The 26,624-nt window shown below is 43.4% G+C and overlaps 1 protein-coding gene across 1 annotated transcript; it reads right to left on the bottom strand.

The window, feature by feature from the left end:
- Nucleotides 1-293: 293 nt before the first annotated feature.
- LOC126215135 (MICOS complex subunit MIC13 homolog QIL1) lies at nucleotides 294-2,401 on the bottom strand. The gene is made up of 3 exons (XM_049941798.1): nucleotides 2,248-2,401; nucleotides 1,831-1,981; nucleotides 294-620 (listed from the first exon to the last, which is right to left on the bottom strand). The coding sequence occupies exons 1-3, from the start codon at nucleotides 2,265-2,267 to the stop codon at nucleotides 414-416; spliced, it is 378 nt and encodes a 125-aa protein (XP_049797755.1). The 5' UTR covers nucleotides 2,268-2,401; the 3' UTR covers nucleotides 294-413.
- Between the last annotated feature and the right edge of the window lie 24,223 nt (nucleotides 2,402-26,624).

The raw sequence follows: 26,624 nt of genomic DNA, 5'->3' as shown, positions 1-26,624 counted from the left end.
TCAGGTTTGGTTAAATCCATGATGACAATTTGTGCAGCAAGTTAAGGAACATCAGGCTGTTGAAAGATAGTCTTTTATTATTTTCTCTCTCCTTTCACCCCAGGCTATAGATAACTTTATGGCAGGTAATTTATATATGTCAACTCTTCCTACATAATTTGTGAATTACTAAGCACAGCATTATCTCCTCAATCATTCGTAACATTATGACACAATGTTTTTCATTCCGTTGCTTTTTTTCACTCCTGCTTCATATGAAAGTTTGGCCCACTATTCACATATTCAAAGACAAATTTCCATAAACTTTCTATTTAATTTGTAATAAAGGATTTTTTAATTTAGGATGCTTTCATCTGAATGTGACAACAGTTTATTTTACACTTTGACTATTTACAAGACAAAAATTAGAAATATCACTCTTTCTTGTCAGTGCTATGTGCCTGCTGATTTGTCTGCTGGCTGCTGGACAACTGTTCTCTGAGCACTCGGTATCCTTGTATGCTCCAGCCTGTCAACAGTGAAGGCAGGTCACCCAGGAAACTAAATGTTGCCTTCACTCCGGAATTCCACAGGTGTTGCGCACCATGAGACAGCTCTCCACTTTTGGGCAATTCTGGGACCTGTAATGCAAATTAATGACTGTATGTTACAAAATCCACATGGTCATTAAGATGTGTTAAATACTTGTGTTTTCCATCAGAAATGGTATAACTATATTCACACGATAACTGAAACAAAACAGTTCTCAAAACATTCTGTAGCAATTGGGAATTCAGAGTGAGCATGTAGCATCAGAAATTACGTAACTGGAATGTTATACCTGTCAGAGTACTATAGCTTTCTGTACAATGACTTAGGTTAAAAGACTGGTTGTATATGTGATGTATTGAAGCTTCTAGTGAAAATTTTATGAATTTAATAATTTTAAGTTACAGCTTGGTCAAATAAAATATCAACATGTTATTGAAAATAAATATTCCAATTTACATGCCAGATTGTAATCAAACTGAAGAACCTGCAGTTGTTTCATGTAACTGTAACTCATTTGTTAAGTAGAATTTCAACAAAAAGGTGTTAACTTGTTGACTGGGTCACTTTTCCTGGATGTTAATGAACTACCCGCACTTAACAGATAAAAACAGTAAAAATGAGAAGCTAATTGGGAAGTAAGTAAAACATTAATAACAACAGAGACTTGGGGCAGCAGGTAAACGCCGTTTGCAATGGGTAGATTACACCTGAGCTACTTTGAAATCACTAAATGTTATTCAGACTTGAAATTCTGCATTTTTATTTCAGAAATAAAGAAATTTACTCGGATGTGTAAGTGTAAAAACACAGAAACAATTTCACTGTATGACAGGGGAGGAGGGTCTCCTAGTTCACATGAATTTCATTTCATTTTAACGTATATATATTCTATAATACAAAATTCGTGAAATTTGTTTTCACCTGGATTACTCTGCAGGGCAATAATTATCTGTAACAATTTGCACAGTGTGTTGTAACATGTAAAAAAAAAGTTTATTTCTATGTGATTTTAAGACAGAGCTTCTGAAAATACAGTGACCCATCTGTGATCATACTGAGTAGCTATGGGTTCCAGTTCCACTGATCAACAGAATATTAGGTTTATTGGCTTGTTACTACGTATCTTCTTTCCATAATTGAACGTTCTATTTAATCAATTTGTGTTTGTGTGTACCGAAAAGGCAAACTCTCATACTACACTGGAAAAACAGGATCTGAAGGCCTATCTTTATTATTATGCTATTACAAATGACATTTACGTAACACAGAATCGCAATAAAGGTAGCCTGCAACCCTTACCTTCATATCTATTGGTATCTGTTGTATTAATGGTCTCATATTTTCTTGTATTCTACGATGAAGTTCGGTCGTACGGTTGCTGTCATTCCATACGCCTTGTTCTACCGTGTAATAAACAGCACCGCCAGCAACACCAGCTTTTAAGCCGAACCTTAAAATGAGTATGGCAAAACATGGAAATATTAACCAATAGTCGGTATGCAACGCTTTTGAACGAAACTTTAACAATCTTCTTTACAGTAATTATCCATTAGTTGTTTGGAATCAACGTATATCTCTAGTCCTACAGATAAATTCTAAAAATGACATTTCGCGCTTTCCATTCACCCTGGTACATTAAAATTGTGAAAATGAACTCTATTATCACTTATTGGAAGAACTGAAGCGAAACCTTTGGGGTATACACTTCCCACTTACTTTATTAAGCCCCACACCATTGTAACGTGATAATAAACGTCGCAAATAATTTTCCTTCACCTCCTATACCACGCCATAAGGCGTAAACAAATAAAAATATTACTTTCTGCAAACCGATAGGCAAAGATAAAAATGCAGTAACAAATGACAACGTCTATGTTAGAAATATGTTGAACGTTGAAGCAAATAAGTAATTCAGTATTTCAGCTGCCGAAAAATAGCAAAGAACCACCCGGCTACGAAAAATTATTTTAAATAAGGAAAAAGCATGTAGAAATCACAGCTAAGAGAAGTAAATACAGAGAGAAAACTTCATAGGCAGAAACAAAATGGTTACAGAAAGTTGAAACTTCTAACCAGAAAACTGTTTCTATAATTTAATGTCATATTTATTACATTTCCGCTGTTTGTAGGAAAAATGTAATAAAACGGGATTTGATCAAACGTTGACTTTACCAAAGAGTTTAAAGCGTACCTAATAACATCTTTGCCTACTGTAGCGAATACTGTTACTGCTTGCGGCAATTCAAGCTTCCACGCCCCCACATTCGTGGCGCGCACTTCGCTTAAGGCGGACATACGTGAATGTGATGGTATTCTCAGTTTCGGCTGTGTTGTCAGAGCCTAGTCCACTAGTGAAGTTATTAGGTTTCGTGTGGCGATAGAATCAAGAAATAGCATCCGAACAACAAAGTGAGTACCTGTATGAAACTCTTGTCCGTCGAAACATGTTTCCATTGTTTCATCTCCAAAATTACCTTGTATTTTTAATAAATGTTAGTTTCAGTAACATTCATCAGGTGGCTCATCAAATGATGGCGAGAATCGACGTAATAAATGTGCTTTACGTTTTTTGGGCATTCAGATGTCACCTTTTTACACAGATTGTATTCTTTCTATAGTTGAATAACTGACTGCATGTCAGAGGCTTAAATTCAAAATCTGCGGAAACGAGGAAAAACTTCCGAACCACTATACCGGCTATCCTCTGAAAATTACTGGAATCTGATCACCGGGAACGCATGACACACATTCATATTTTTCTGTTCACACGAACTCCTTGCGAGAATGCCTTACAACTTGGTTTTTCATCATTTGAACTCTTGAAATTTCCTTTTTTTTATGTTCTTTATTCACAGAATTGCACTTTGGCTATAAGAAACTAATAACTTTAAGATGCGATTAAACAGGAATAGTGCAATAGTTCAGTGTTAATCATCAGTCAATACTACCCAATGATCTTAAGACACAAAGCAAAAGGAAGTACATTTCTGCCATTTGGCTATGGACACGAAGAGTTAGTGAGAATCGGCGGTGAGTTACACGCACATTTTTGTGTTAACGGCATTGTTATAATTATGAGCTGCTATATAGTAACTTGTGCTCAAAAGAATTTCACATTAAATTCTTTAAAAAATCAGTTTAGCAAGAATCCCTTGAAATCTCGAGCAGGCTATGAATATGAATAATATTTTCATTATGGTCGGAACGGACTGAGGAATAACTGATGAGTAGTACAGCTATAGAGTCATAAAATCGGGTGCTTACTATACAGTAACAGGTCTGCAAAAATCTGAAGTTGTGAGAAATCTTTCAGTGATCGAATCTGCAGGATAGTATCAGTTGGTCTTGGACTTTAAACCTGTTTCGTATCGTTTACGATTGCTTTTGTTGGATAATCCTAATTAACTCGATTGTTCTCGTGAGAGCAAAGAAACTGTAAATAGGCATACCCTCCTGTCATGTAGACATTTGTTAAAGTCGATTTTTTTCAGGAGTCGGAGGTAGCAGTAATAGGAGTAATTTCAGAGTCGATCTAAATCGCGAGAAACGATTCACTTGCAGATAATCTATTTTTTTCCCGCCACGATGAACTCGATTGTATCGTGTTCCGCAGTACACGATATTAAAAAAGTAGTACTTGCACAATTTTCGAAAACCTTTCCAAAACTCAGACCGATACCGCTACATGGAATGTGTAAAAAGCTTTTTGCGATATATATTTAAAACGCTTAATAATATGAAATGTTATGTAACGTTCACAGAGAATTGTTACATAGTTTGCTTTCGCTATTTGTGCAATAAAATCTATTTTTGGTTTATTTGTTCATACATCTTTAAGTTTTTGTATGCAGTCGATGTCGTCATGAGCAATGTACAAGAGATATCATAAAGTATGGTTGACATGTTAAGAAACATACATACATATGGTACTACATATAACTAATGTACACATAATAAAAGACCATACGTGACGAAACAACATTGGTGATGGGTAAATATTTTTCCATATGGTTGATAAGTAAATGTGGAACTAAATATTAAGGCACTTTGTTTCATACAATAAAAGAATATGAGCCAAACAATACGAGCGTAATTTATCAAGATATATTTGACCCGAGCATGTAATACGTAACTTACTATTCATCACTGGTATGGCGCTTGTACATTACTTCGTGATTTGACTTGCTATTTGATAACGTTTATTTCTTGTCTACGGCTGGCACGTTGTGAGACCGGACCGGACAAGTGTGAGATATGTGCGAAGAACCTAAAGCCCGAAAGATTGATCATCTACCTTACTCGTGATTGATTTTATATGGTCGTTCCATTTCAGATGCCCTGTACAGATACTCCTAGATATTTTATGAAAGTAATTGCTTCCACTGATTGTTCTGCAGTCCTGTAATCATGCAATAAATGGCATTTCTATGTATTCGCAATACATTTGTTTGTATTGAAGGTAAATTGACACTTCCTGCACCAAACGATGATCTTCGCAGGTCATCCTGTATTTCGCTACAATTTTCTAGCGTTGCGACTCCTCTGTGTAAAACAGCACCAACTGCGGTGCAGATATTTTTATGTGTAGTACCATAGCATGAACACACCTCAGTGTGCTGGTTGTGTTTTCTCTGCACCAAACAGTCTACCTACAAACATGTCACAAACTTTCCGACCTGATGTTTTCTGCACAGTGTAACTGCACCACCAAGTGGGCTACGCCTGTTAGTATAGACTGCCCCTTTTGCGGCCACGCCTCTACACTTCTGGACCTGATGGTGGTTAGTGTTTAACGTCCCGTCGACAACGATTCTGGACCTGACCTGCTGCTCAAGGGGAAATATGCATTAATGGCTTGTTACTCTTGCCACCTATAGTTGGAGATACCAGTCAACTGAAACATATACGATTTTTAACAATGGCGGATACAGAAAGACCTCGCGGGGGCACTAAAGACATCTTGAGCTACCTTTACTTTTGCCGCAATAAAAAATAGTCAAATCACATGCAAGGTTTAAGAAAGTTTTATTTAAACTGATTATACATATATACAAGACCATGCCATCTTACGATATAAAAAAGTTACGGTTGTGGTTCTCTTCCTTATGTGATGAATTCTATGCTCCTATTCTTCCTGGAAAATTGGTTAATTTCACCGTCAATAGGACAATCAGTGTCAGGGTCAGTGTTCAACAGAGCTAAGCCATTAAGCGGATCTTCCTTCGTTGTCGACCTCAGCCATGTCTTTGTACGCCGCAATGTTGAAAAACTTCTTACTACTGTAGCAATAGATGCAGCTAGACAAGCAAATATCTTGTACAGCGTGTCCAAAGTAGGAAGTCATATCTAGGACCAACAGACAGCGTTTGCATTAAAGAATCACGATGATTAAGGGCGTTTATGCTCGTTTGCTTGTATTGAGGAATCTCTCTCATTACTCTCTTTTTAATCACGAAACAGTAGAATATTGTAAACTTTTCTCGGACAAATGCCAGACAGAATAACGTATCGAGATCTCTAGAATGGCCACGACTTTTGTCGTAGGTGTGTGTTTGCTATCTATGTGCCACACAGAAACGTATAAAACACGATGACACGGACGCGCGTGCTACGTAGGAAAGTAGAACTCCTCGATAACTCGATTCAAGCGAGTCGACTGACGAAAGAAACGAACGAATAGCGTGCGGGCTGATTGGCTGGGGGGGGGGGGGGGGAGGCAATGCGGGCGGCCTTGCAAGGAGGGGGGGGGGGGGTAGCCCCCAAATGTACCCATCACTGATTTGTAATAGCTATAATTATTTTTCTGTATATGACGCAATATTGATGTAATGTAGGCCAATACACCGTGCTCAGTCACCAATAGGAATATCCACGCTTACATCTTTTGCTACTGTGTTCTGTTTGCTAGAAAAGCATCAATCCAACCACACAGTTGGTGTGATATAGAGGTGGGCAAACTCGTTCATCCTTGGGAACTAGTTCACTGGTGATCGCTCTTTTTTGGGAACTGTTCATTGTCACTCGTTCACCGTTCGTTTGTGCTTGGTATATGGTTCTTTAAAAACCTAAAAATTAGTAGCATAGGTGACTGAAGATGGAAGGTGCCAAGAGGGGGCACTTGCCTCCCCCATAGAGTACACAGTTTTTATTTACAGCAGAATTCTCACACACTTTTAATTTTCGTGATTCTGCAAAACATCTCGTTCAGCCAACTGTAGCGTTATGTGGCTGATCACAGTGAAATAACATAAGGTGGCGCACGAAAAACCGGCCCCGAGTACACACTGCTCGCCAGTTACTCACGATTTGTTGACCGCTGCGAGCAGAACAGATAAACATGTAATAATTAGGGAGTGAAGAAATAACAAATAAGCTAATGCAAACAACTTCGAAACAATAGATGGTGATTGGTGGGCGACAATGAGCAATTGGAGCCGATTTTTCGTGCGCCGCCCTGTACCACTGAAATAATACTGTAGAAGTTATCATATTCTCTTTACAAAATATGACAGCAGACACTCGATTATGGAGCGCGGGCTTCATTCGGTTGTAAGTAGGTCTGCCTTCCATAACAATGAACATGCTCTTTTATCTTAGATCAAAAAAAAGACGGAAAATGGCCACTCTTGTGTGCCGTGCTGACTTCCTTTGCATGTGTAACAACAAAAAAATCATGCCTTTTTACAGGCATTTCTTCTGCTGTTTATCGAAATAGTGAAGTAAACTGATATGCCGTTTCGTTACCTAAAAAGATGTATGTATTACATACCACGTAATTTTTGTGTAATTTACGTAATTATAAAATACATTTTAATTACCGGTTTTGGACGCTGAATAGAATATGAAAAGAACCAGAAGTTTAGAATTCAAAAAAGGTTTGAAACAGATCTAGAACTGGCGTACGAAGTGAACGAAACGAACAATTCGATACTGAACTATGAGCAGTCGTCAGTGGAACTGCGACGAGTGGCCACGCGAAGAAGGACGAGCCCGGCCGAACGAGACCGAGGCAGGCAGACATTGGGACCGAGACTGGAACGAGACCGGCAGACGTGCCGTTGCGGGAACGAGACCGACCGTTTCCCGTTCCCGGGAACTGTAAGTAGAAAACCGCGACCGAAGTGAACTGTGAAAGACCGTCCTTAGAATTCGTTCCTCGCTCCTTCCGTTCACCTTGGTGAACCATTCCTTTGGACCCGTTGGTTCGCGAACGACCCATCTCTAGTCTGATATAGCTAAATGGCTCTGAGCACTATGGGACTTAACTGCTGTGGTTATCAGTCCCCTAGAACTTAGAACTACTTAAACCTAACTAACCTAAGGACATCACACACATCCATGCCCGAAGCAGGATTCGAACCTGCGACCGTAGCGGTCACGCGGTTCCAGACTGTAGCGCCTAGAAACGCACGGCCACTCCGGCCGGCCTGATATAGCTAGTCGCCCAATTATATGGAGGACAGACGAAGCACAACTTGAGTCACGGAATGTTTTCGATTTAAGGCGCTCGTCCAACGTTTCGAATTTTTCACGAGAAATATGAAATGAAACGACCTTAACAATGCCACAGTTCCTTCCAAAGCGGGTGCGGACACAAGAGAGTTGTCATGGCGTTCAAGACTTCACACGCAAACATTATTGTGAAAGCGTTCGTATTTTTATGTACACCAGTTTCCAAATATCATAGATAACTTCCAGAAAAAGTAGCATGAAAACCTAGTCTCGAAATTAGCTAAGAATTCGCATTCTGTGGGAAGATGAGTAAGGCAAGACAGAAAGTGAAACAACCTCAACAGAAAAAAAGGATGGGGGGGGGGGAGTCAGGAGACTAACTACGCGAACGTGGGGGAAATCGAATGAAAGATACGGCTGATAATGGTGAGCGCACACTACGATTCCGTATTGTATTAAATACAGCGTGTCCCTTTCATACCTTCCTCGTTTCAGTGCTCAGGAAAGAAACCAAAGTACACTCCTGGAAATGGAAAAAAGAACACATTGACACCGGTGTGTCAGACCCACCATACTTGCTCCGGACACTGCGAGAGGGCTGTACAAGCAATGATCACACGCACGGCACAGCGGACACACCAGGAACCGCGGTGTTGGCCGTCGAATGGCGCTAGCTGCGCAGCATTTGTGCACCGCCGCCGTCAGTGTCAGCCAGTTTGCCGTGGCATACGGAGCTCCATCGCAGTCTTTAACACTGGTAGCATGCCGCGACAGCGTGGACGTGAACCGTATGTGCAGTTGACGGACTTTGAGCGAGGGCGTATAGTGGGCATGCGGGAGGACGGGTGGACGTACCGCCGAATTGCTCAACACGTGGGGCGTGAGGTCTCCACAGTACATCGATGTTGTCGCCAGTGGTCGGCGGAAGGTGCACGTGCCCGTCGACCTGGGACCGGACCGCAGCGACGCACGGATGCACGCCAAGACCGTAGGATCCTACGCAGTGCCGTAGGGGACCGCACCGCCACTTCCCAGCAAATTAGGGACACTGTTGCTCCTGGGGTATCGGCGAGGACCATTCGCAACCGTCTCCATGAAGCTGGGCTACGGTCCCGCACACCGTTAGGCCGTCTTCCGCTCACGCCCCAACATCGTGCAGCCCGCCTCCAGTGGTGTCGTGACAGGCGTGAATGGAGGGACGAATGGAGACGTGTCGTCTTCAGCGATGAGAGTCGCTTCTGCCTTGGTGCCAATGATGGTCGTATGCGTATTTGGCGCCGTGCAGGTGAGCGCCACAATCAGGACTGCATACGACCGAGGCACACAGGGCCAACACCCGGCATCATGGTGTGGGGAGCGATCTCCTACACTGGCCGTACACCACTGGTGATCGTCGAGGGGACACTGAATAGTGCACGGTACATCCAAACCGTCATCGAACCCATCGTTCTACCATTCCTAGACCGGCAAGGGAACTTGCTGTTCCGACAGGACAATGCACGTCCGCATGTATCCCGTGCCACCCAACGTGCTCTAGAAGGTGTAAGTCAACTACCCTGGCCAGCAAGATCTCCGGATCTGTCCCCCATTGAGCATGTTTGGGACTGGATGAAGCGTCGTCTCACGCGGTCTGCACGTCCAGCACGAACGCTGGTCCAACTGAGGCGCCAGGTGGAAACGGCATGGCAAGCCGTTCCACAGGACTACATCCAGCATCTCTACGATCGTCTCCATGGGAGAATAGCAGCCTGCATTGCTGCGAAAGGTGGATATACACTGTACTAGTGCCGACATTGTGCATGCTCTGTTGCCTGTGTCTATGTGCCTGTGGTTCTGTCAGTGTGATCATGTGATGTATCTGACCCCAGGAATGTGTCAATAACGTTTCCCCTTCCTGGGACAATGAATTCACGGTGTTCTTATTTCAATTTCCAGGAGTGTAGATATGATAGTAAAATTGCACCATACGCTAGACAATAGGCTGCATTAAAAGGTAATTTAAATGTCTTCAATTAGGCCCAGTTCATTCTAACATATTACGTAATATGAATCATATTCGTTTAATAAACGAGAGTTGGTAAATGTCGCAAAGAAACTTTAGTCAAACTTCGTCCTAAATATGAGACATGACAGCTTTTGCATTATGTAACTGCTGGCGTGGAATGTCTTCATCATTTTGTCCAGCAGTAAGTACAATAATAAATCGCGACCACAAATGTCAGAAACGTGCATGAGATTGCATAACATGCTCAAATAAAATACTTTAACTTCTACTTTTTAGTATACTGTACCGTGAGGTGGCTTTCCCTCCAACTTTAAAAACAATTTCTATATATTAGCTACATTTAGTACAGAGCAACGTATCACAGAAAATGAAGCAAACGTAAAATAGCCAGCGATCACAAACCATTCGAATTTTATGCGGCATAGTACTTGGAACTTAAGTATCCCAGTACCTGTGGACAGTATGGAAAGAATAGACATTTCATCATGGAATTGTGATATCAAAGTATAACATAAGAAAAAAAAATGAATTTTGTGCGCCAATTGGTTTCCTTAGAATGGAATGAAAAGTATTTTGTACAGTAGCGAAGAAAACCCATAAATGAGAAACAAGTTGTTTTTAGCTTTTTACATGAGAAGGTGAACCTCTACTTAAAAACTAACTCTAGAAATTGATGTAGGTTTGCTTCATTTACATACGGTATTTTTTTACAGTTTAATGAACTTTTATTGTTTACAGCAAGAAAATCGGAAAAACTCTTTTCTCTCGTGTACTGCTATCAGCTGTAGTAACATCTTCAACATAATATAAAACAAATATTAGCCCGCATCTCGTGGTCGTGCGGTAGCGTTCTCGCTTCCCACGCCCGGGTTCCCGGGTTCGATTCCCGGCGGGGTCAGGGATTTTCTCTGCCTCGTGATGGCTGGGTGTTGTGTGCTGTCCTTAGGTTAGTTAGGTTTAAGTAGTTCTAAGTTCTAGGGGACTGATGACCATAGATGTTAAGTCCCATAGTGCTCAGAGCCATTTGAACAAATATTAAATTCCTACTTCTGTGAAGTCGGAAAAACAAAACTTCGAATGGCAGTTATAAGAGCATTACTAGCGCCAAAAATGGAACAAAAACATAACATGTAGAACAACAGCCACGAAAGCTGTCACTAAAAGTGCCTTGCAAACAATAGAGGCGAAACGCTTATGGCATGAAAATAGTGCTTCGTCTAGCTGTAACTGGACGGTCCGAAAGTAAAAATTAACATACCGTAACGCTATCAGCTGCTTTGTGGGGACCGCTCGTTACTTTCCTGTGTGGTCTCTTGTCTTACTACTGATCACTGTATATTTCTAACAGTGCATCAAACAACTGTTTAGCTGTAGGTAAGCCTAGCAGCTAATATCCGCAATTAATAAAATAAACAAGACGAACCCTTTCGCTTTTCGCTTCAGACACAGCTGTTTACTCGGTTTCAATATGACAGACTTCGGACGTGCACACTAAATTTTGGCGTGTGGATTACAGCCGAGTTTCCATTCCGTATTCTGTGGTTAGGGTGTGGTACAAAATGTTAAAATGTGTGTGAAATCTTATGGGACTTAACTGCTAAGGTCATCAGTCCCTAAGCTTACACACTACTTAACCTAAATTATCCTAAGGACAACCACACGCACCCATGCCCGAGGGCGGATTCGAACCTCCGCTGGGACCAGCCGCACAGTCCATGACTGTAGGGCTGGTAAGTTGGCCGTCGGCCCCTGAGTACCGATCGTTAAATTTCGGCACCATTCGGAACATTGCGTCGAGCTGTTCTGTGTTTCCAGTTGCTGCAACCGTCGGCGATCCAAAAGTTGCGACACCTAATTGCCAGACGAAGTGTCATTCTGTTGACTGTGTGAGCGAATGATTAACAGTAGTAATTGTACTTGTATTGAAACGCATCGTGGAATATCAGACAGAATCGCAAATGTAGAGCCGACCTGGGTGGCCGAGCGGTTCTAGGCGCTTCAGTCCGTAACCGCGTGACCGCTACGGTCGCAGGTTCGAATCCTGCCTTGGGCATGGATGTGTGTGATGTCCTTAGGTTAGTTAGGTTTAAGTAGTTCTAAGTTCTAGGGGACTGATGACCTCATAAGTTAAGTCCCATAGTGTTCAGAGCCACTTGAACTATCAAATGTAGAGCGTAAACGGAAGACGTTGTAAGTGCCAGTTTTCCACAGAATGCGGCTTCAGTGCTGTCGTGTTCTCGGTAGACATCAGAAATAGCGCCGTATACTCGCCAACGAGTCCTGTAACGTCATTTCTGAACTCGCGGAGCCAACGAGATGTACGGGCCCTGCAACGGACTTGTGACGTCACACTAGTCGGTTTGTCCGCCACACTTCGTGAACGATCGGCTCCGTGCAGGGCCCACAGGAGTTCAATATTCAACTGGAAAGATACCGACTAAAGGTCTTAATTTTGTCGTGTGCTATCGAGAACTTCCAAGCAATTAAACGAGCAGTCGATAATCACTAAACTCGTCTGAAATTGTTACTCGCTCCCCTCCGGAGACGGCGGCTGGCATTCGAACACCTGCAGTGTCACGTGCTGTGACGTAAGGGCCACGACCTGTCTTTCTCGTACGCCTCGCAAGCTCGCCGTGTCCGTGTGGCCGCAGACTCGACTGGTGAGCCCGCCTGTCGTAACGGGAAAGGGGCCAAAAAGGGGCTGTCAGTTACACTCAAACGCATATAACTTTATTTAGTTGGCCAACAATACAGCAAAAATTTTTGAACTTAGTTATCGGCTGAATAGGCCACAGTATTTTATGCCTTAAGTGCACAATCACTTAAATTTAAAAACAACTGAAAGCCTTTAACTTAAAAATCAGACTCAAAACAGAATATTTAGAAGGCAGAAGGCCTCACGTAAGTAAGTTCTATAACTTGGCTGAAGGCGCAACAAATCTAACATTTGAAAAGGAAACAAGTTTAATTTAAAGACAGCCGAAGGCCCATGATTTAAGACTGCAGGTAAAATTAATTAAAAAAAAAAACACAAGGCAGAAGGCCTTATCTTCAATTAGGCTGAAGGCCCCACACAGTCTGATACTTGAAAGACAAGAACTTTAATTTAAAAACGGCTGAAGGCCCATTACTTAAAACAACTAAAATAATTTTTAGTCGGCAGAAGGCCCAAAGCTTAATCTTTAAACAATATTTTACACAAGCTGAAGGCCGAAACAATCCAAGATTTATCAAGTAAGGAATTTAAATTTTAAAACGGCTGAAGGCCAATTATTTAAAAGCCAACTAAAAGCATACCAATTCAAACCATCGGCTATGAGCCATTAAAATACACGAATAATGAAAGGCAGTACAGGTAATCGGCTCAACTATATCCGATCCGCCGGCAACGCAACCACGAGACAGTCAACGGACCCCCCGACAAGACAACTTGCTTTCCACCCGACCAGTGCTGGAGGAACTCCAAAGCCAAAACTTAAAAGGCGTAGCCGCCCACAACCAAGCATGCATAAGCTGTCAAAACTACACACACGTGTTGGACAGCGACAACACGGTGAGGAAAGGACACTGCCTGAATTTTACGTCAGCGGCCAGGTCAGGTAACCGGAACGCTAACGGCCAAAAAAATGGTTTAAATGGCTCTGAGCACTATGCGACTTAACTTCTGACGTCATCAGTCGCCTAGAACTTAGAACTAATTAAACCTAACTAACCTAAGGACATCACACACATCCATGCCCGAGGCAGGATTCGAACCTGCGACCGTAGCGGTCGCTCGGCTCCAGACTGTAGCGCCTAGAACCGCACGGCCACTCCGGCCGGCGCTAACGGCCACAAGGCAGAAAATTCCGCTGGTGCACTTGGAATTCAGATAACCAAAATACAGATAAACTCCACCGGATGGTGGGCAAACTTTCGCCAACTCGAACACTCGCTGTTACTCACGGGAATACCCCCAACAGCCAACCATGAAAACCAACGGCACAATGTGAACAGTCTGGCTCCGGTAATTAAATCACCACTCAACTTTGGTGTCCTGGGTCGGTGAGCCACGAACCCCGTAGCAATCGGAACAGCTTCCACACACTCCGACACTGCGTAGAGACCGCCAGCGGGCCCGGCCCACTGCGCTGCGCGGAGATTTGCTTGCTGATCCACTCCAATCGTCGGACTACCGCACACCGGCTAACCAGAAACTATCAGCACCAGACCAAAGATAGTACAAGGTGCGAATATCGATACACACCGCTGCTGCCACATGTAGAAAGAGGAAGAACTATGGCATAACCCCAATAACTGCGGGAAACCAAACTCAGACTAACAGTCAAGGTTTAAACCAACGCATTAGCCGGGGCCAGCCCAGCTCACTTTATTTCATATAATCATGATTTCGACTTAACAGCCATTCTCAAGTGCAAGCTGAAATTTCACAAAATGTCTGGCCTGCCTGAACGACAGAAGCAAGTTGTACACCGAAGAGCCAAAGAAACTGATACAACTACCTAATATCGTATAGGGTCCTCGTGAACACGCAGAAATGCCACAGCACGACGTGGCATGGGCTCGACTAATGTCTGAAGGAGTGATGGAGCAAATTGATATCATGAATCCTGCAGGGCTGTCCATAAATCCGTATGAGTACGAGGGGGTGGACATCTCTTCTGAACAGCACGTTGCAAGGCATCATAGATATGCTCAATAATGTTCATGTCTGGGGAGTTTGGTGGCCAGCGGAAGTGTATAAATTCAGAAAAGCGTTCCTGGAGCCACTCTGTGGCAATTCTGGACGTGTGGGGCGTCGCGTTGTCCTGCTGGAATTGCCCAAGTCCGTCGGAATTCACAATGGACATGAATGGAAGCAGGTGATCAGACAGGATGCTTATTTACGTACGTGTCACCTGTCAGAGTCGTATCAGGGGTCCCATATCACTCCAACTGCACACGATCACAGAGCCTCCACCAATTTGAACAGTCCCTTGCTGACATGCGAGGTCCATGTACTCATGAGGTTGTCTCCACATCCTTACACGTCCATCCGCTCGATTCAATCTGAAACGAGACTCGTCCGACCAGGCAACATGTTTCCAGTTATCAACAGTCCAATGTCGGTGTTGATGCCCCGGCGACGCGTAAAGCTTTACGTCGTGCAGTCATCAACAGTACACAAGTGGGCCTTCGGCTCCGAAAGCCCATATCGATGATGTTTCATTGAGTGGTTCGCACGCTGACAATTGTTGATGACCCAGCACTGAAATCAGCAGCAAAGGGTTGCACTTCTCTGACGCTGAGCGATTCTCTTCAGTCGTCGTCGGTCCCATGCTTGCAGGATCTTTTTCTGCCCCAGCGACGTCGGGGATTTGATGTTTTACGGATTCCTGATATTCATGGTACAGTCGTGAAATGGACATACGGCAAAATCCCCACTTCATCGCTACCTCGGAGATGCTGTGTCCCATCGGTCTTGCGCCGACTATAACACCATGTTCAAATTCACTTAAATCTAGATAACGTGCTTCTATCTGTTTACATACAGGGTGTTTCAAAAATGACCGGTATATTTGAAACGGCAATAAAAACTAAACGAGCAGCGATAGAAATACACCGTTTGTTGCAATATGCTTGGGACAACAGTACATTTTCAGGCGGACAAACTTTCGAAATTACAGTAGTTACAATTTTCAACAACAGATGGCGCTGCAAGTGATGTGCAAGATATAGAAGACAACGCAGTCTGTGGGTGCGCCATTCTGTACGTCGTCTTACTGCTGTAAGCGTGTGCTGTTCACAACGTGCAAGTGTGCTGTAGACAACATGGTTTATTCCTTAGAACAGAGGATTTTTCTGGTGTTGGAATTCCACCGCCTAGAACACAGTGTTGTTTCAACAAGACGAAGTTTTCAACGGAGGTTTAATGTAACCAAAGGACCGAAAAGCGATACAATAAAGGATCTGTTTGAAACATTTCAACGGACTGGGAACGTGACGGATGAACGTGCTGGAAAGGTAGGGCGACCGCGTACGGCAACCACAGAGGGCAACGCGCAGCTAGTGCAGCAGGTGATCCAACAGCGGCCTCGGGTTTCCGTTCGCCGTGTTGCAGCTGCGGTCCAAATGACGCCAACGTCCATGTATCGTCTCATGCGCCAGAGTTTACACCTCTATCCATACAAAATTCAAACGCGGCAACCCCTCAGCGCCGCTACCATTGCTGCACGAGAGACATTCGCTAACGATATAGTGCACAGGATTGATGACGGCGATATGCATGTGGGCAGCATTTGGTTTACTGACGAAGCTTATTTTTACCTGGACGGCTTCGTCAATAAACAGAACTGGCGCATATGGGGAACCGAAAAGCCCCATGTTGCAGTCCCATCGTCCCTGCATCCTCAAAAAGTACTGGTCTGGGCCGCCATTTCTTCCAAAGGAATCATTGGCCCATTTTTCAGATCCGAAACGATTACTGCATCACGCTATCTGGACATTCTTCGTGAATTTGTGGCGGTACAAACTGCCTTAGACGACACTGCGAACACCTCGTGGTTTATGCAAGATGGTGCCCGGCCACATCGCACGGCCGACGTCTTTAATTTCCTGAATGAATATTTCGATGATCGTGTGATTGCTTTGGGCTATCCGAAACATACAGGAGGCGGCGTGGATTGGCCTCCCTATTCGCCAGACATGAACCCCTGTGACTTCTTTCTGTGGGGACACTTGAAAGACCAGGTGTACCGCCAGAATCCAGAAACAATTGAACAGCTGAAGCAGTACATCTCATCTGCATGTGAAGCCATTCCGCCAGACACGTTGTCAAAGGTTTCGGGTAATTTCATTCAGAGACTACGCCATATTATTGCTACGCATGGTGGATATGTGGAAAATATCGTACTATAGAGTTTCCCAGACCGCAGCGCCATCTGTTGTTGAAAATTGTAACTACTGTAATTTCGAAAGTTTGTCTGCCTGAAAATGTACTGTTGTCCCAAGCATATTGCAACAAACGGTGTATTTCTATCGCTGCTCGTTTAGTTTTTATTGCCGTTTCAAATATACCGGTCATTTTTGAAACACCCTGTATCTCTGTATTTGAATATGAAAGCCTATACCAGTTCCTTTGGCGCTTCAGTGTGCTCTCATATTATGCTGTTTTAATGGCTTGCTAAAGGCATACAAAGTTTGAAGTAAATCTGTGATCCCAACGTCGTGACCTCCCCCTGTAAGACAGGTAACTTCACGTCCTTGTACACCTACACAGTAAAGTGGTCGTCAAAGCGTGCCGAAATAATTTCAAAATTTCGTGGGAGAAATGAGCGGCCAACAGTTTTCATGTGTCTTGCACTGAAACTTCGTAAACAGGGAGACCACGTCAAACAGGGAGAGTACATGAAAGCTGACCATGACTTCTGTCGGGCGTTTCCTTATCTGCTTTATGATACAATAAACATCCGTGACTTTCTAATATGATGCCGACAGTGGCCGACCATGGGTGCCAATACTGACGGAAAGTATTTTTGTTTGTTACTGAGCAGGAAAACAACATTCTCAAGAAATTGTTTTGGTAGCTGACGTTTTTTGAATCGGACGTTAGTTTCTAAATTCAAGATGTCATAATATACGCCTGAGAATCGTGGGCCACAAAAACACTTGATTCCGGCTGCGTGCTGCTTGAAGACCGTTGTCTCAAAGAATTCATTTAACAGTCATCAGTACACCTCAACAAGTGAACCATTTATAGCACGAAGAATATCGAGTCTGTATTCAGTTTCTTGCCATGGTCTTCATAGCTTGTCCTCTGTCACTGTTGCATTCACATCAGTAGTACATCGTATTAACATAGGAGTATATACAAGTTTAGTCGCATACACGTCGTCCTTCACGAATGCCCACAAGAAGAAATTCAGCGGGGTAATGTTGGGAGAACGTGTCCGATCCAGTGACTGGGAAATTTCGTATCCGGGAAGTTGCGAACAGCCGTGGACCAAAGCGACGGAGCTCCAACTTGCTGAAAGATGACTTTGGGTTGCAAGTCTTGTATCTGATGGTGCACAATCTGCTTCAACATTCCCTGATAAACTGGCTCATTCACTGTGTGTTTTTTTTTTAATGAGAACAGTCCAACAATCCTGTCGTACATGTGCATTAGCCCACGCCAGCTAAAGACCGTCATAAACGTTTTCAGTGAGATACATGAAATGAAATTGCAGTTGCGAATAAGGACTGCCATCAGCTGGAATGGAATGACAATGTAAATCTGTGCCGGACCAGGACTCGAACCCGGACTTGGCGCTTATCGCGAGCCGGCGCCTTACCGTTTGGCTATTCGTGCAGGACTCACGGCTCGACGCAAACTTCCATATGTCGTCATCGATGCGTCTACGACCTGACTGGTACACTCATTATGTATATTCCGCCGGCATGTGTGGTCGAGCGGTTCTAGGCGCTTCAGTCTGGAACCGCGCGACCGCTACGGTCGCAGGTTCCAATCCTGCCTCGGGCATGGATGTGTGTGGTGTCCTTAGGTTAGTTAGGTTTAAGTAGTTCTAAGTTCTAGGGGACTGATGACCTTAGAAATTAAGTCCCATAGTGCTCAGAGCCATTTGAACCAATATGAAAGGTTGCTTCATCTGTGAATAAACATGTTTCCAGGAAGCTGTCATTCATGTCAATACGTTGCAGCATATCCGTAGCAAAAATGGCTTTGAGCACTATGGACTTAATATCTGAGATCATCAATCCCCTAGAACTTAGAACTACTTAAACCTAACTAACCTAAGGACATCACACACATCCATGCCCCAGGCAGGATTCGAACCTGCGACCGTAGCAGTCGCGCGGTTCTGGACTGAAGCGCCTAGAACCGCTCGGCCACCGCGGTGGCATATCGGTAGCAAACTGTCGGCGTGGTTTGTCGTTTGGCATCAGATATTGCATAATTTGCACTTTGTAAGCATGCAAACGGAGACGCTGTTGTTCTACACGATGCAGTGTTGCTCAGGGTTCATTAAGTTGGCTAGATGCCTGCCGAAGTGACTTACGTGGCCTTCTGAAGAACTCTTGTCTGATGTCCTCCACTGTCTCTTTCGGAACACTACGGCGTGCACCGCCAGTATGTTTCAGAATGCTTCCAGTTGCAGACACTTACGATACTCTCCCTTAAGGGAGGTGGGACGTCAAACAGGCCAACTTGGAGTAGAAGAGGCACCACAGGACATTTTAATTTCCACTGTCTCTACTTTACAAATAAATTCATAAAACTTTGTGAGTTTGGCCAGGAAGGATACAGAATTGACACTCATAGAAGTGGAAGTTCAAAAACATAACGAAATACATTTTTTTGCAAGTGAAATTTCATGATTTTTTTCACTTACTGTTGGTTGCATTTGTTGCTATAGATATAATTCTCTTTACAAGTAAGAGAGATTCTTCGATGAATTTTGCACAGAATACAAACCACACTTACAGGCGTATAAAACTCTAGAATTTATTTAGTTTATGAAAAAAGTAGGTACTGGGAGTTGAAGAAGCTTGCACAGGATAGAGTAGCATGGAGAGCTGCATCAAACCAGTCTCTGAACTGAAGACCACAACAACAACAGCATGAAAAAAATGAGTGAGCTGTTACATTTTAAACTTCGTGTTTAGAAAAAACGCAAATTTTTTAGTTAATTACCTCAATTTTTACCACAGTTTTTAATAGATTTGGAAAATTCTAGTGTTTCCTACACCTGTAAGTATGATTTGTACGCTGTGCAAAATTCATGGAAGAATATCTCTTACTTATGTAGAAAAGTGTACCTATAGCAACAAATGCAGCCAACAGTAAGTGAAAAAATGATGAAATTTTACATGTAAAAGAAATTTATTTTGTTATGTTTTTGAGCTTCCAGTGCTATGAGTATGAATCCTTAATCCTTAGCCGGCTGTTGTGGCCCTGCGGTTGTAGGCGCTTCAGTCTGGAACCGCACGACCGCTACGGTCGGACGTTCGAATCCTGCCTCGAGCATGGATGTGTGTGCTGTCCTTAGGTTAGTTAGGTTTAAGTAGTTCTAAGTCTAGGGGACTGATGACCTCAGAAGTTAAGTCCCATAGTGGTTCAAATGGCTCTGAGCACTATGGGACTCAACTGCTGAGGTCATTAGTCCCCTAGAACTTAGAACTAGTTAAACCTAACTAACCGAAGGACATCACAAACATCCATGCCCGAGGCAGGATTCGAACCTGCGACCGTAGCGGTCTTGCGGTTCCAGACTGCAGCGCCTTTAACCGCACGGCCACTTTGGCCGGCTAAGTCCCATAGTGCTCAGAGCCATTTGAACCTGAATCCTTCCTGGTCATATTGACAAAGTTTTATGAATGTATTTGTAAAAGTATCGACAGTGGAAATTAAATTGTCCTGTGGTGCCTCTGCTGCTCCAAGTCGGCCCGTTCGATTTCCTACTCCCCCTTAATGTTGTTTTCACAGCAAGCAAATCACATCCATATAACCTACGATGATTTCTTCGCACAGTAATCGTCGATTTTGTTTCTGCAAACCCCACTACTGCTGGCGCGCTACTGTAGAGTCACATTACTTGTTTCCACCTCTCGCCACATGAGCGTACATAATGTACCCAGGTGTTAAGCTGTGAGGAGGCATAACGTTGCACGGACGAACTGACCTTCAAACATTTGAAAACGATACAATCGCCCGTCAACTTCATTGCGACACCGTACTCGTTCTCCAGTGTGCTCCATTCAGGACTGCTTTCAGCACTTCATTTTTATGGATGATAGTGCGCGACCGCATCAAATTACGCAAGTGGAGAAGCTCTTAGAACGAGAGGACATTAGGCAACTGGACTGGCCTGCCCGTTCCCCCGACCTAAATCCCATGGAGCACGTGTCAGATTGCGTGCATATGGAGTATCGTCAGTTGTGTGACTGGATTCGTGATTTCCTCTCAGAGAGGTCACAGTTCGTAGTGATAGACGGTAAATCATCGAGTAGAACGGAAGTGATATCTGGCGTTCCGCAAGGTAGTATCATAGGCCCTCTGCTGTTCCTGATTTACATATATGATCTAGGTCATAATCTAAGCAGCCTCCTTAGATTGTTTGCAGATGACGCTGTAATTTACCGTCTAGTAAAATCATCAGACGATCAATTCCAATTACAAAATGATCTAGAGAGAATTTCTGTGTGGTGTGGAAAGTCGCAATTGGCACTAAACAAAGAAAAGTGCGAGGTCATCCATATGGGTACTAAAAGAATACCAATAAATTTTGGGTATACGATAAATCGCACAAATATAAGGGCTGTCAATTCCACTAAATACCTAAGAATTACAATTACTAGCAACTTAAATTGGAACGACCACATAGGTAATATTTTGGGGAAGGCGAAACAGAGACTGCGCTTTGTTAGCAGAACACTTAGAAGATGCGACAAACCTACCAAAGAGACAGCCTACATTACATTTGAAACTTCCTGGCAGATTAAAACTGTGTGCCCGGCCGAGACTCGAACTCGGGACCTTTGCCTTTCGCGGGCAAGTGCTCTACCATCTGAGCTACCGAAGCACGACTCACGCCCGGTACTCACAGCTTTACTTCTGCCAGTATCTCGTCTCCTACCTTCCAAACTTTACAGAAGCTCTCCTGCGAACCTTGCAGAACTAGCACTCCTGAAAGAAAGGATATAGCGGAGACATGGCTTAGCCACAGCCTGGGGGATGTTTCCAGAATGAGATTTTCACTCTGCAGCGGAGTGTGCGCTGATATGAAACTTCCTGGCAGATTAAAACTCATTCTGGAAACATCCCCCAGGCTGTGGCTAAGCCATGTCTCCGCTATATCCTTTCTTTCAGGAGTGCTAGTTCTGCAAGGTTCGCAGGAGAGCTTCTGTAAAGTTTGGAAGGTAGGAGACGAGATACTGGCAGAAGTAAAGCTGTGAGTACCGGGCGTGAGTCGTGCTTCGGTAGCTCAGATGATAGAGCACTTGCCCGCGAAAGGCAAAGGTCCCGAGTTCGAGTCTCGGTCGGGCACACAGTTTTATCTGCCAGGAAGTTTCATATCAGCGCACACTCCGCTGCAGAGTGAAAATCTCATTCTACATTACATTTGTCCGTCCTCTGCTGGAATATTGCTGCGCGGTGTGGGATCCTTACCAGGTAGGATTGACGGAGGACATCGAAAAAGTGCAAAGAAGGGCAGCTCGTTTCGTGTTATCGCGCAACAGGGGTGAAAGTGTCACTGATATGATACGCGCGTTGGGGTAGCAGTCACTGAAACAAAGGCGGTCTTCTTTGCGGCTAGATCTATTTACAATATTTCAATCACCAAATTCCTCTTCCGAATGTGTAAATATTTTTTTGACACCCACCTACGTAGGGAGAAATGATCATCATAATAAAATAAGAGGATTCAGAGCTCGAACGGAAAGATTTAGGTGTTCCTTTTTCCCACGCGTCATTCGAGAGTGGAATGATAGAGATGTAGTATGAAAATGGTTCGATGAACCCTCTGCCAGGCACTTACGTGTGAATTGCAGAGTAACCATGTAGATGTAGACGTAGATGTAGATGCGTTGGCGAGACGTATTGCAGAATGGCCACCCAACACTTGTCAACCGCCCCGGTGGAGGAATGGAAATATGCATGAGAGCACGTTATAAAGCACGCATTGCCGTCCTTGGTGGTCACACACACTATGAAAAACCGTATCCTGCCTTTTTGTAAGTCCAGGGGACCATAATGAATGGCGGTGTCTTCAGTGTAGTTGTTGTCCTTGAGTAAAAGTGTCATTTATGTTCATCTCGTTGTGTATTTCAAATATCTTCTGCACTATACTATAGCATTTCTTTCTAGCTATGGTCCTGGCTTTCATCGAGGCGTGTTACTTGGCAGTGAGACACCATGCGAAAATTACTTTCGGCCTTAAGTTTTGTACTTCATGTTGTTGTTGTGGTCCAGAGACTGGTTTGGTGCAGCTCTCCATGCTACTCTATCCTGTGCAAGCTTCTTCATCTCCCAGAACCTACTGCTGCCTACATCCTTCTCAGTCTGCTTCGTGTTTTCATCCCTTGTCTCCCTCTACTATTTTTACTCTTCACGCTTCCCTCCAATACTAAACTGGCAATCCCTTGGTGCCTCAGAAGGTGTCCTATCAACGATCCCATCTTCTAGTCAAGTTGTGCCACAAATTCCTCTTCTCCCCATTTCTGTTCAGTACCTCCTCATTAGTTATGTGATCTACCCATCTAATCTTAAGCATTCTTCTGTAGCACCACATTTCGAAAGCTTCTATTCTCTTCTTGTATACACTGTTTATCGTCCACGTTTCACTTCACTTCACTACATGCCTCGCGGAATTACCCGAGCGGTCTAGGGCGCTGCAGTTATGCACTGTGTGGCTGATCCCGGCGGAGGTTCGAGTCCTCCCTCGAGCATGGGTGTGTGTGTTTGTCCTTAGGGTAATTTAGGTTATGTAGTGTGTAAGCATAGGGACTGATGACCTTAGCAGTTAAATCCCATAAGATTTCACACACATTTGAACATTTGAACTTCACTACATGGCTACATTCCATATAAGTATTTTCAAAAAGCACTTCCTGACACTTGAACCTATACTGGATGTTAACAAATTTCTCTTCTTCAGAAACGCTTTCCTTGCCAATGCCAGTCTACATTTATTCCCTCTCTGCTGCGACCATCAGTTATTTTGCTCCCCAAATAGCAAAACTCCTTTACTACTTTAAGTGTCTCATTTCCTTATCTAATTCCCTCAGCGTCACTTGATTTAAACTGACAAAACTTCAGTATCCTCATTTTGCTTTTGTGATGTTCATCTTATACCTTCCTTGCAAGATACTATCCATTCCGTTCAACTGCTCTTCCAAGTACTTTGTTGTCTCTGGTAGAATTACAACGTCATCGGCAAACCTCAAAGTTTTTATTTCTTTTCCATGGATTTTAATACCTACTCCGAATTTTTCTTTTGTTTCCTTTACTGCTTGCTCAATTCATAGATTGCATAACATCGGGGAGAGGCTACAACCCTGTCTCACTCCCTTGCCAGCCACTGCTTCCCTTTCATGCCCCTCCACTCTTATTACTGCCATCTGGCTTTTGCAAAAATTGTAAATAAACTTTCGTCCCTGCTTTTTCTCCTCCACCTTCAGAATTTGAAAGAGAGTATTCCAGTCAACATTGTCAAAATCTTTCTCTAAACCCAAAAATTCTAGAAATGTAGCTTTGCCTTTCCTTAACCTATCTTTTAAGATAAGTCGTAGGGTCAGTATTGCCTCACGTGTTCCAATATTTCTACGGAATCCAAACTGATGTTCCCAGAGGTCGGCTTCTACCAGTTTTTACATTCATCCGTAAAGAATTCGTGTTAGTATTTTGTCGCTGTGGCTTACTAAACTGATAGTTTGATTATTATCACACCTATAACACCAGCTGTCTTGGGATTAGAATTATTATATTTTTCTTGAAGTCTGAGGATATTTCGCCTGTCTCATACATCTTGCTCACCAGATGGAAGAGTTCTGTCATGGCTGGCTCCCAAGCTATCAGTAGTTATAATGGATTGTTTTCTATTTCCACCGCCTTGTTTCGACTTGGATCTTTCAGTGCTCTGTCAAATTCTTCACGCAGTATCATATCCCCCATTTCATCTTCATCCACGTCCTCTTCAATTTCCATAATATTGCCCTCAAGTACTTCGCCCTTTTATAGACCCTCTATATACTCTTTCCACCATTCTGCTTTTCCTTCTTTGCTTAGGACTGGTTTTCCATCTGAGCTCTTGATATTCATGAAAGTGGTTCTCTTTTCTCCAAAGGTCTCTTTCATTTTTATGTAGGCAGTATCTATCTTAACCCTAGTGTTATATGCCTGTACATCTTTGCATTTGTCCCCTAGCCATCACTGATTAGCCATTTTGCACTTCCTGTCGATTTCATTTTTGAGACTTTGTGTTACTTTTCACCTGCTTCATTTGTTGCATTTTTATATTTTCTCCTTTCATCAGTTAAATTCAATATCTCTTCGGTTACCCAAGGATTTCTACAAGCCTTTTTACCTACTTGATCCTCTGCTGCTTTCACTATTTCATCTCTCAAAGCTACCCATTCTTCTTCTACTGTATTTCTTTCCCCTGTTCTTGTCCGTCGTTCCCTTAATGCTCTCTATGAAACGCTGTACAACCTCTGGTTTACTCAGTTTATCCGGGGTCTATCTTCTTAAATTCCTACCTTTCTGCAGTTTCTTCAGTTTTAATCTACAATTCATAACCAATAGATTGTGGTCAGTATCTACATCTGCCCCTGGAAATTTCTTAAAATTTAAAACCTGGTTCCTAGATCTGTCTTACTGTTACATAATCTATCTGAAACGTTCCAGTGTCTAGGCCTGTTCCACGTATACAACCTTCTTTCATGATTCTTAAACCAAGTGTTAGCTATGATTAAGTTATGCTCTGTGCAAAATTCTACCAGGCGGTTTCGTCTTTCATTCCTTACCCCCACTCCATATTCACCTACTACTTTTCCTTCTCTTCCTTTTCATACTGTCGAATTCCAATCCCCCATGACTATTAAATTTTCATCTCCCTTAATTTCCTGAATAATTTCTTTTGTCGCATGATGCATTTCTTGTCTCTTTATCACGAGCGGAGCTAGTTGGCATATGAACTTGTACTACTTTGGTAGGCGTCGGCTTCGTGTCTATCTTGGCTACATTGTGTTCACTATGCTGTTCATAGTAGCTTATTCTCGTTCCTATTTTTTATTCATTGTTAAAACAACTTCTGCATTACCCCTATTTGATGTTGTATTTATAACTCTGTATTCACCTGACCAGAAGTCTTGTTTCTCCTGTCACCAATCTTCACTAGTTCCCTCTGTATCTGACTGTAACCTATCCATTTCCCTTTTTAAGTTTCCTAACATACTTGCCCGATTAAAGGACCTGACATTCCACGCTCCGATCCGTAGAACGCCAGTTTTCTTTCTCCTGATAACGACGTCCTCCTGAGTAGTCCCCGCCCGGAGATCCGAATGGGCGACTATTTTACTTTCGGAATATTTTACCTAAGAGGACGCCATCATCATTTAACCATGCAGTAAAGCTGCATGCCCTCGGGAAAAATTACGGCTGTAGTTTCCCCTTGCTTTCAGTCGTTCGCAGTACCAGCACAGTAAGGCTGTTTCGGCTAGTGTTACAAGGCCAGATCAGTCAATCATCCAGACTGTTACCTCTTCATCTACTGGAAAGCCTGCTGCCCCTCTTCGGGAACCACACGTTTGTCTGGCTTCTCAACAGATACCCGTCCGTTGTGTTTGTACCTCCGGTACGGCTATCTGTATCGCTGAGGCACGCAAGCCTGCCCACCAACGGCAAGGTCCATGGTTCATGGGGGGAGGGGGGGGGAGTGTAGTTCATAGCAGTTTGTGATTTGTTAGAGGTCTAGATTAATGCGGTTCAGAGCTAAAGTGGTGTCAGCGTATGGTGCCGCGCAAGGCGAGCTAATTGCAGACACACGCTTCGCTGCGTCATATGTGATAGGGTGAGCAGCTCTGCGCACAAGAGAACAGTTATGCCGTGGAAACGGCGCGTGCGACACAACGTGACACAATGGCTGGGGGCGAGCAA

Source organism: Schistocerca nitens, chromosome 12 (genome assembly GCF_023898315.1).
Source record: "Schistocerca nitens isolate TAMUIC-IGC-003100 chromosome 12, iqSchNite1.1, whole genome shotgun sequence".
NCBI lineage: Eukaryota > Metazoa > Arthropoda > Insecta > Orthoptera > Acrididae > Schistocerca > Schistocerca nitens.
The sequence above is the reverse complement of the archived record's forward strand: the minus strand, read 5'-3'. Positions and strand labels throughout refer to the sequence as shown.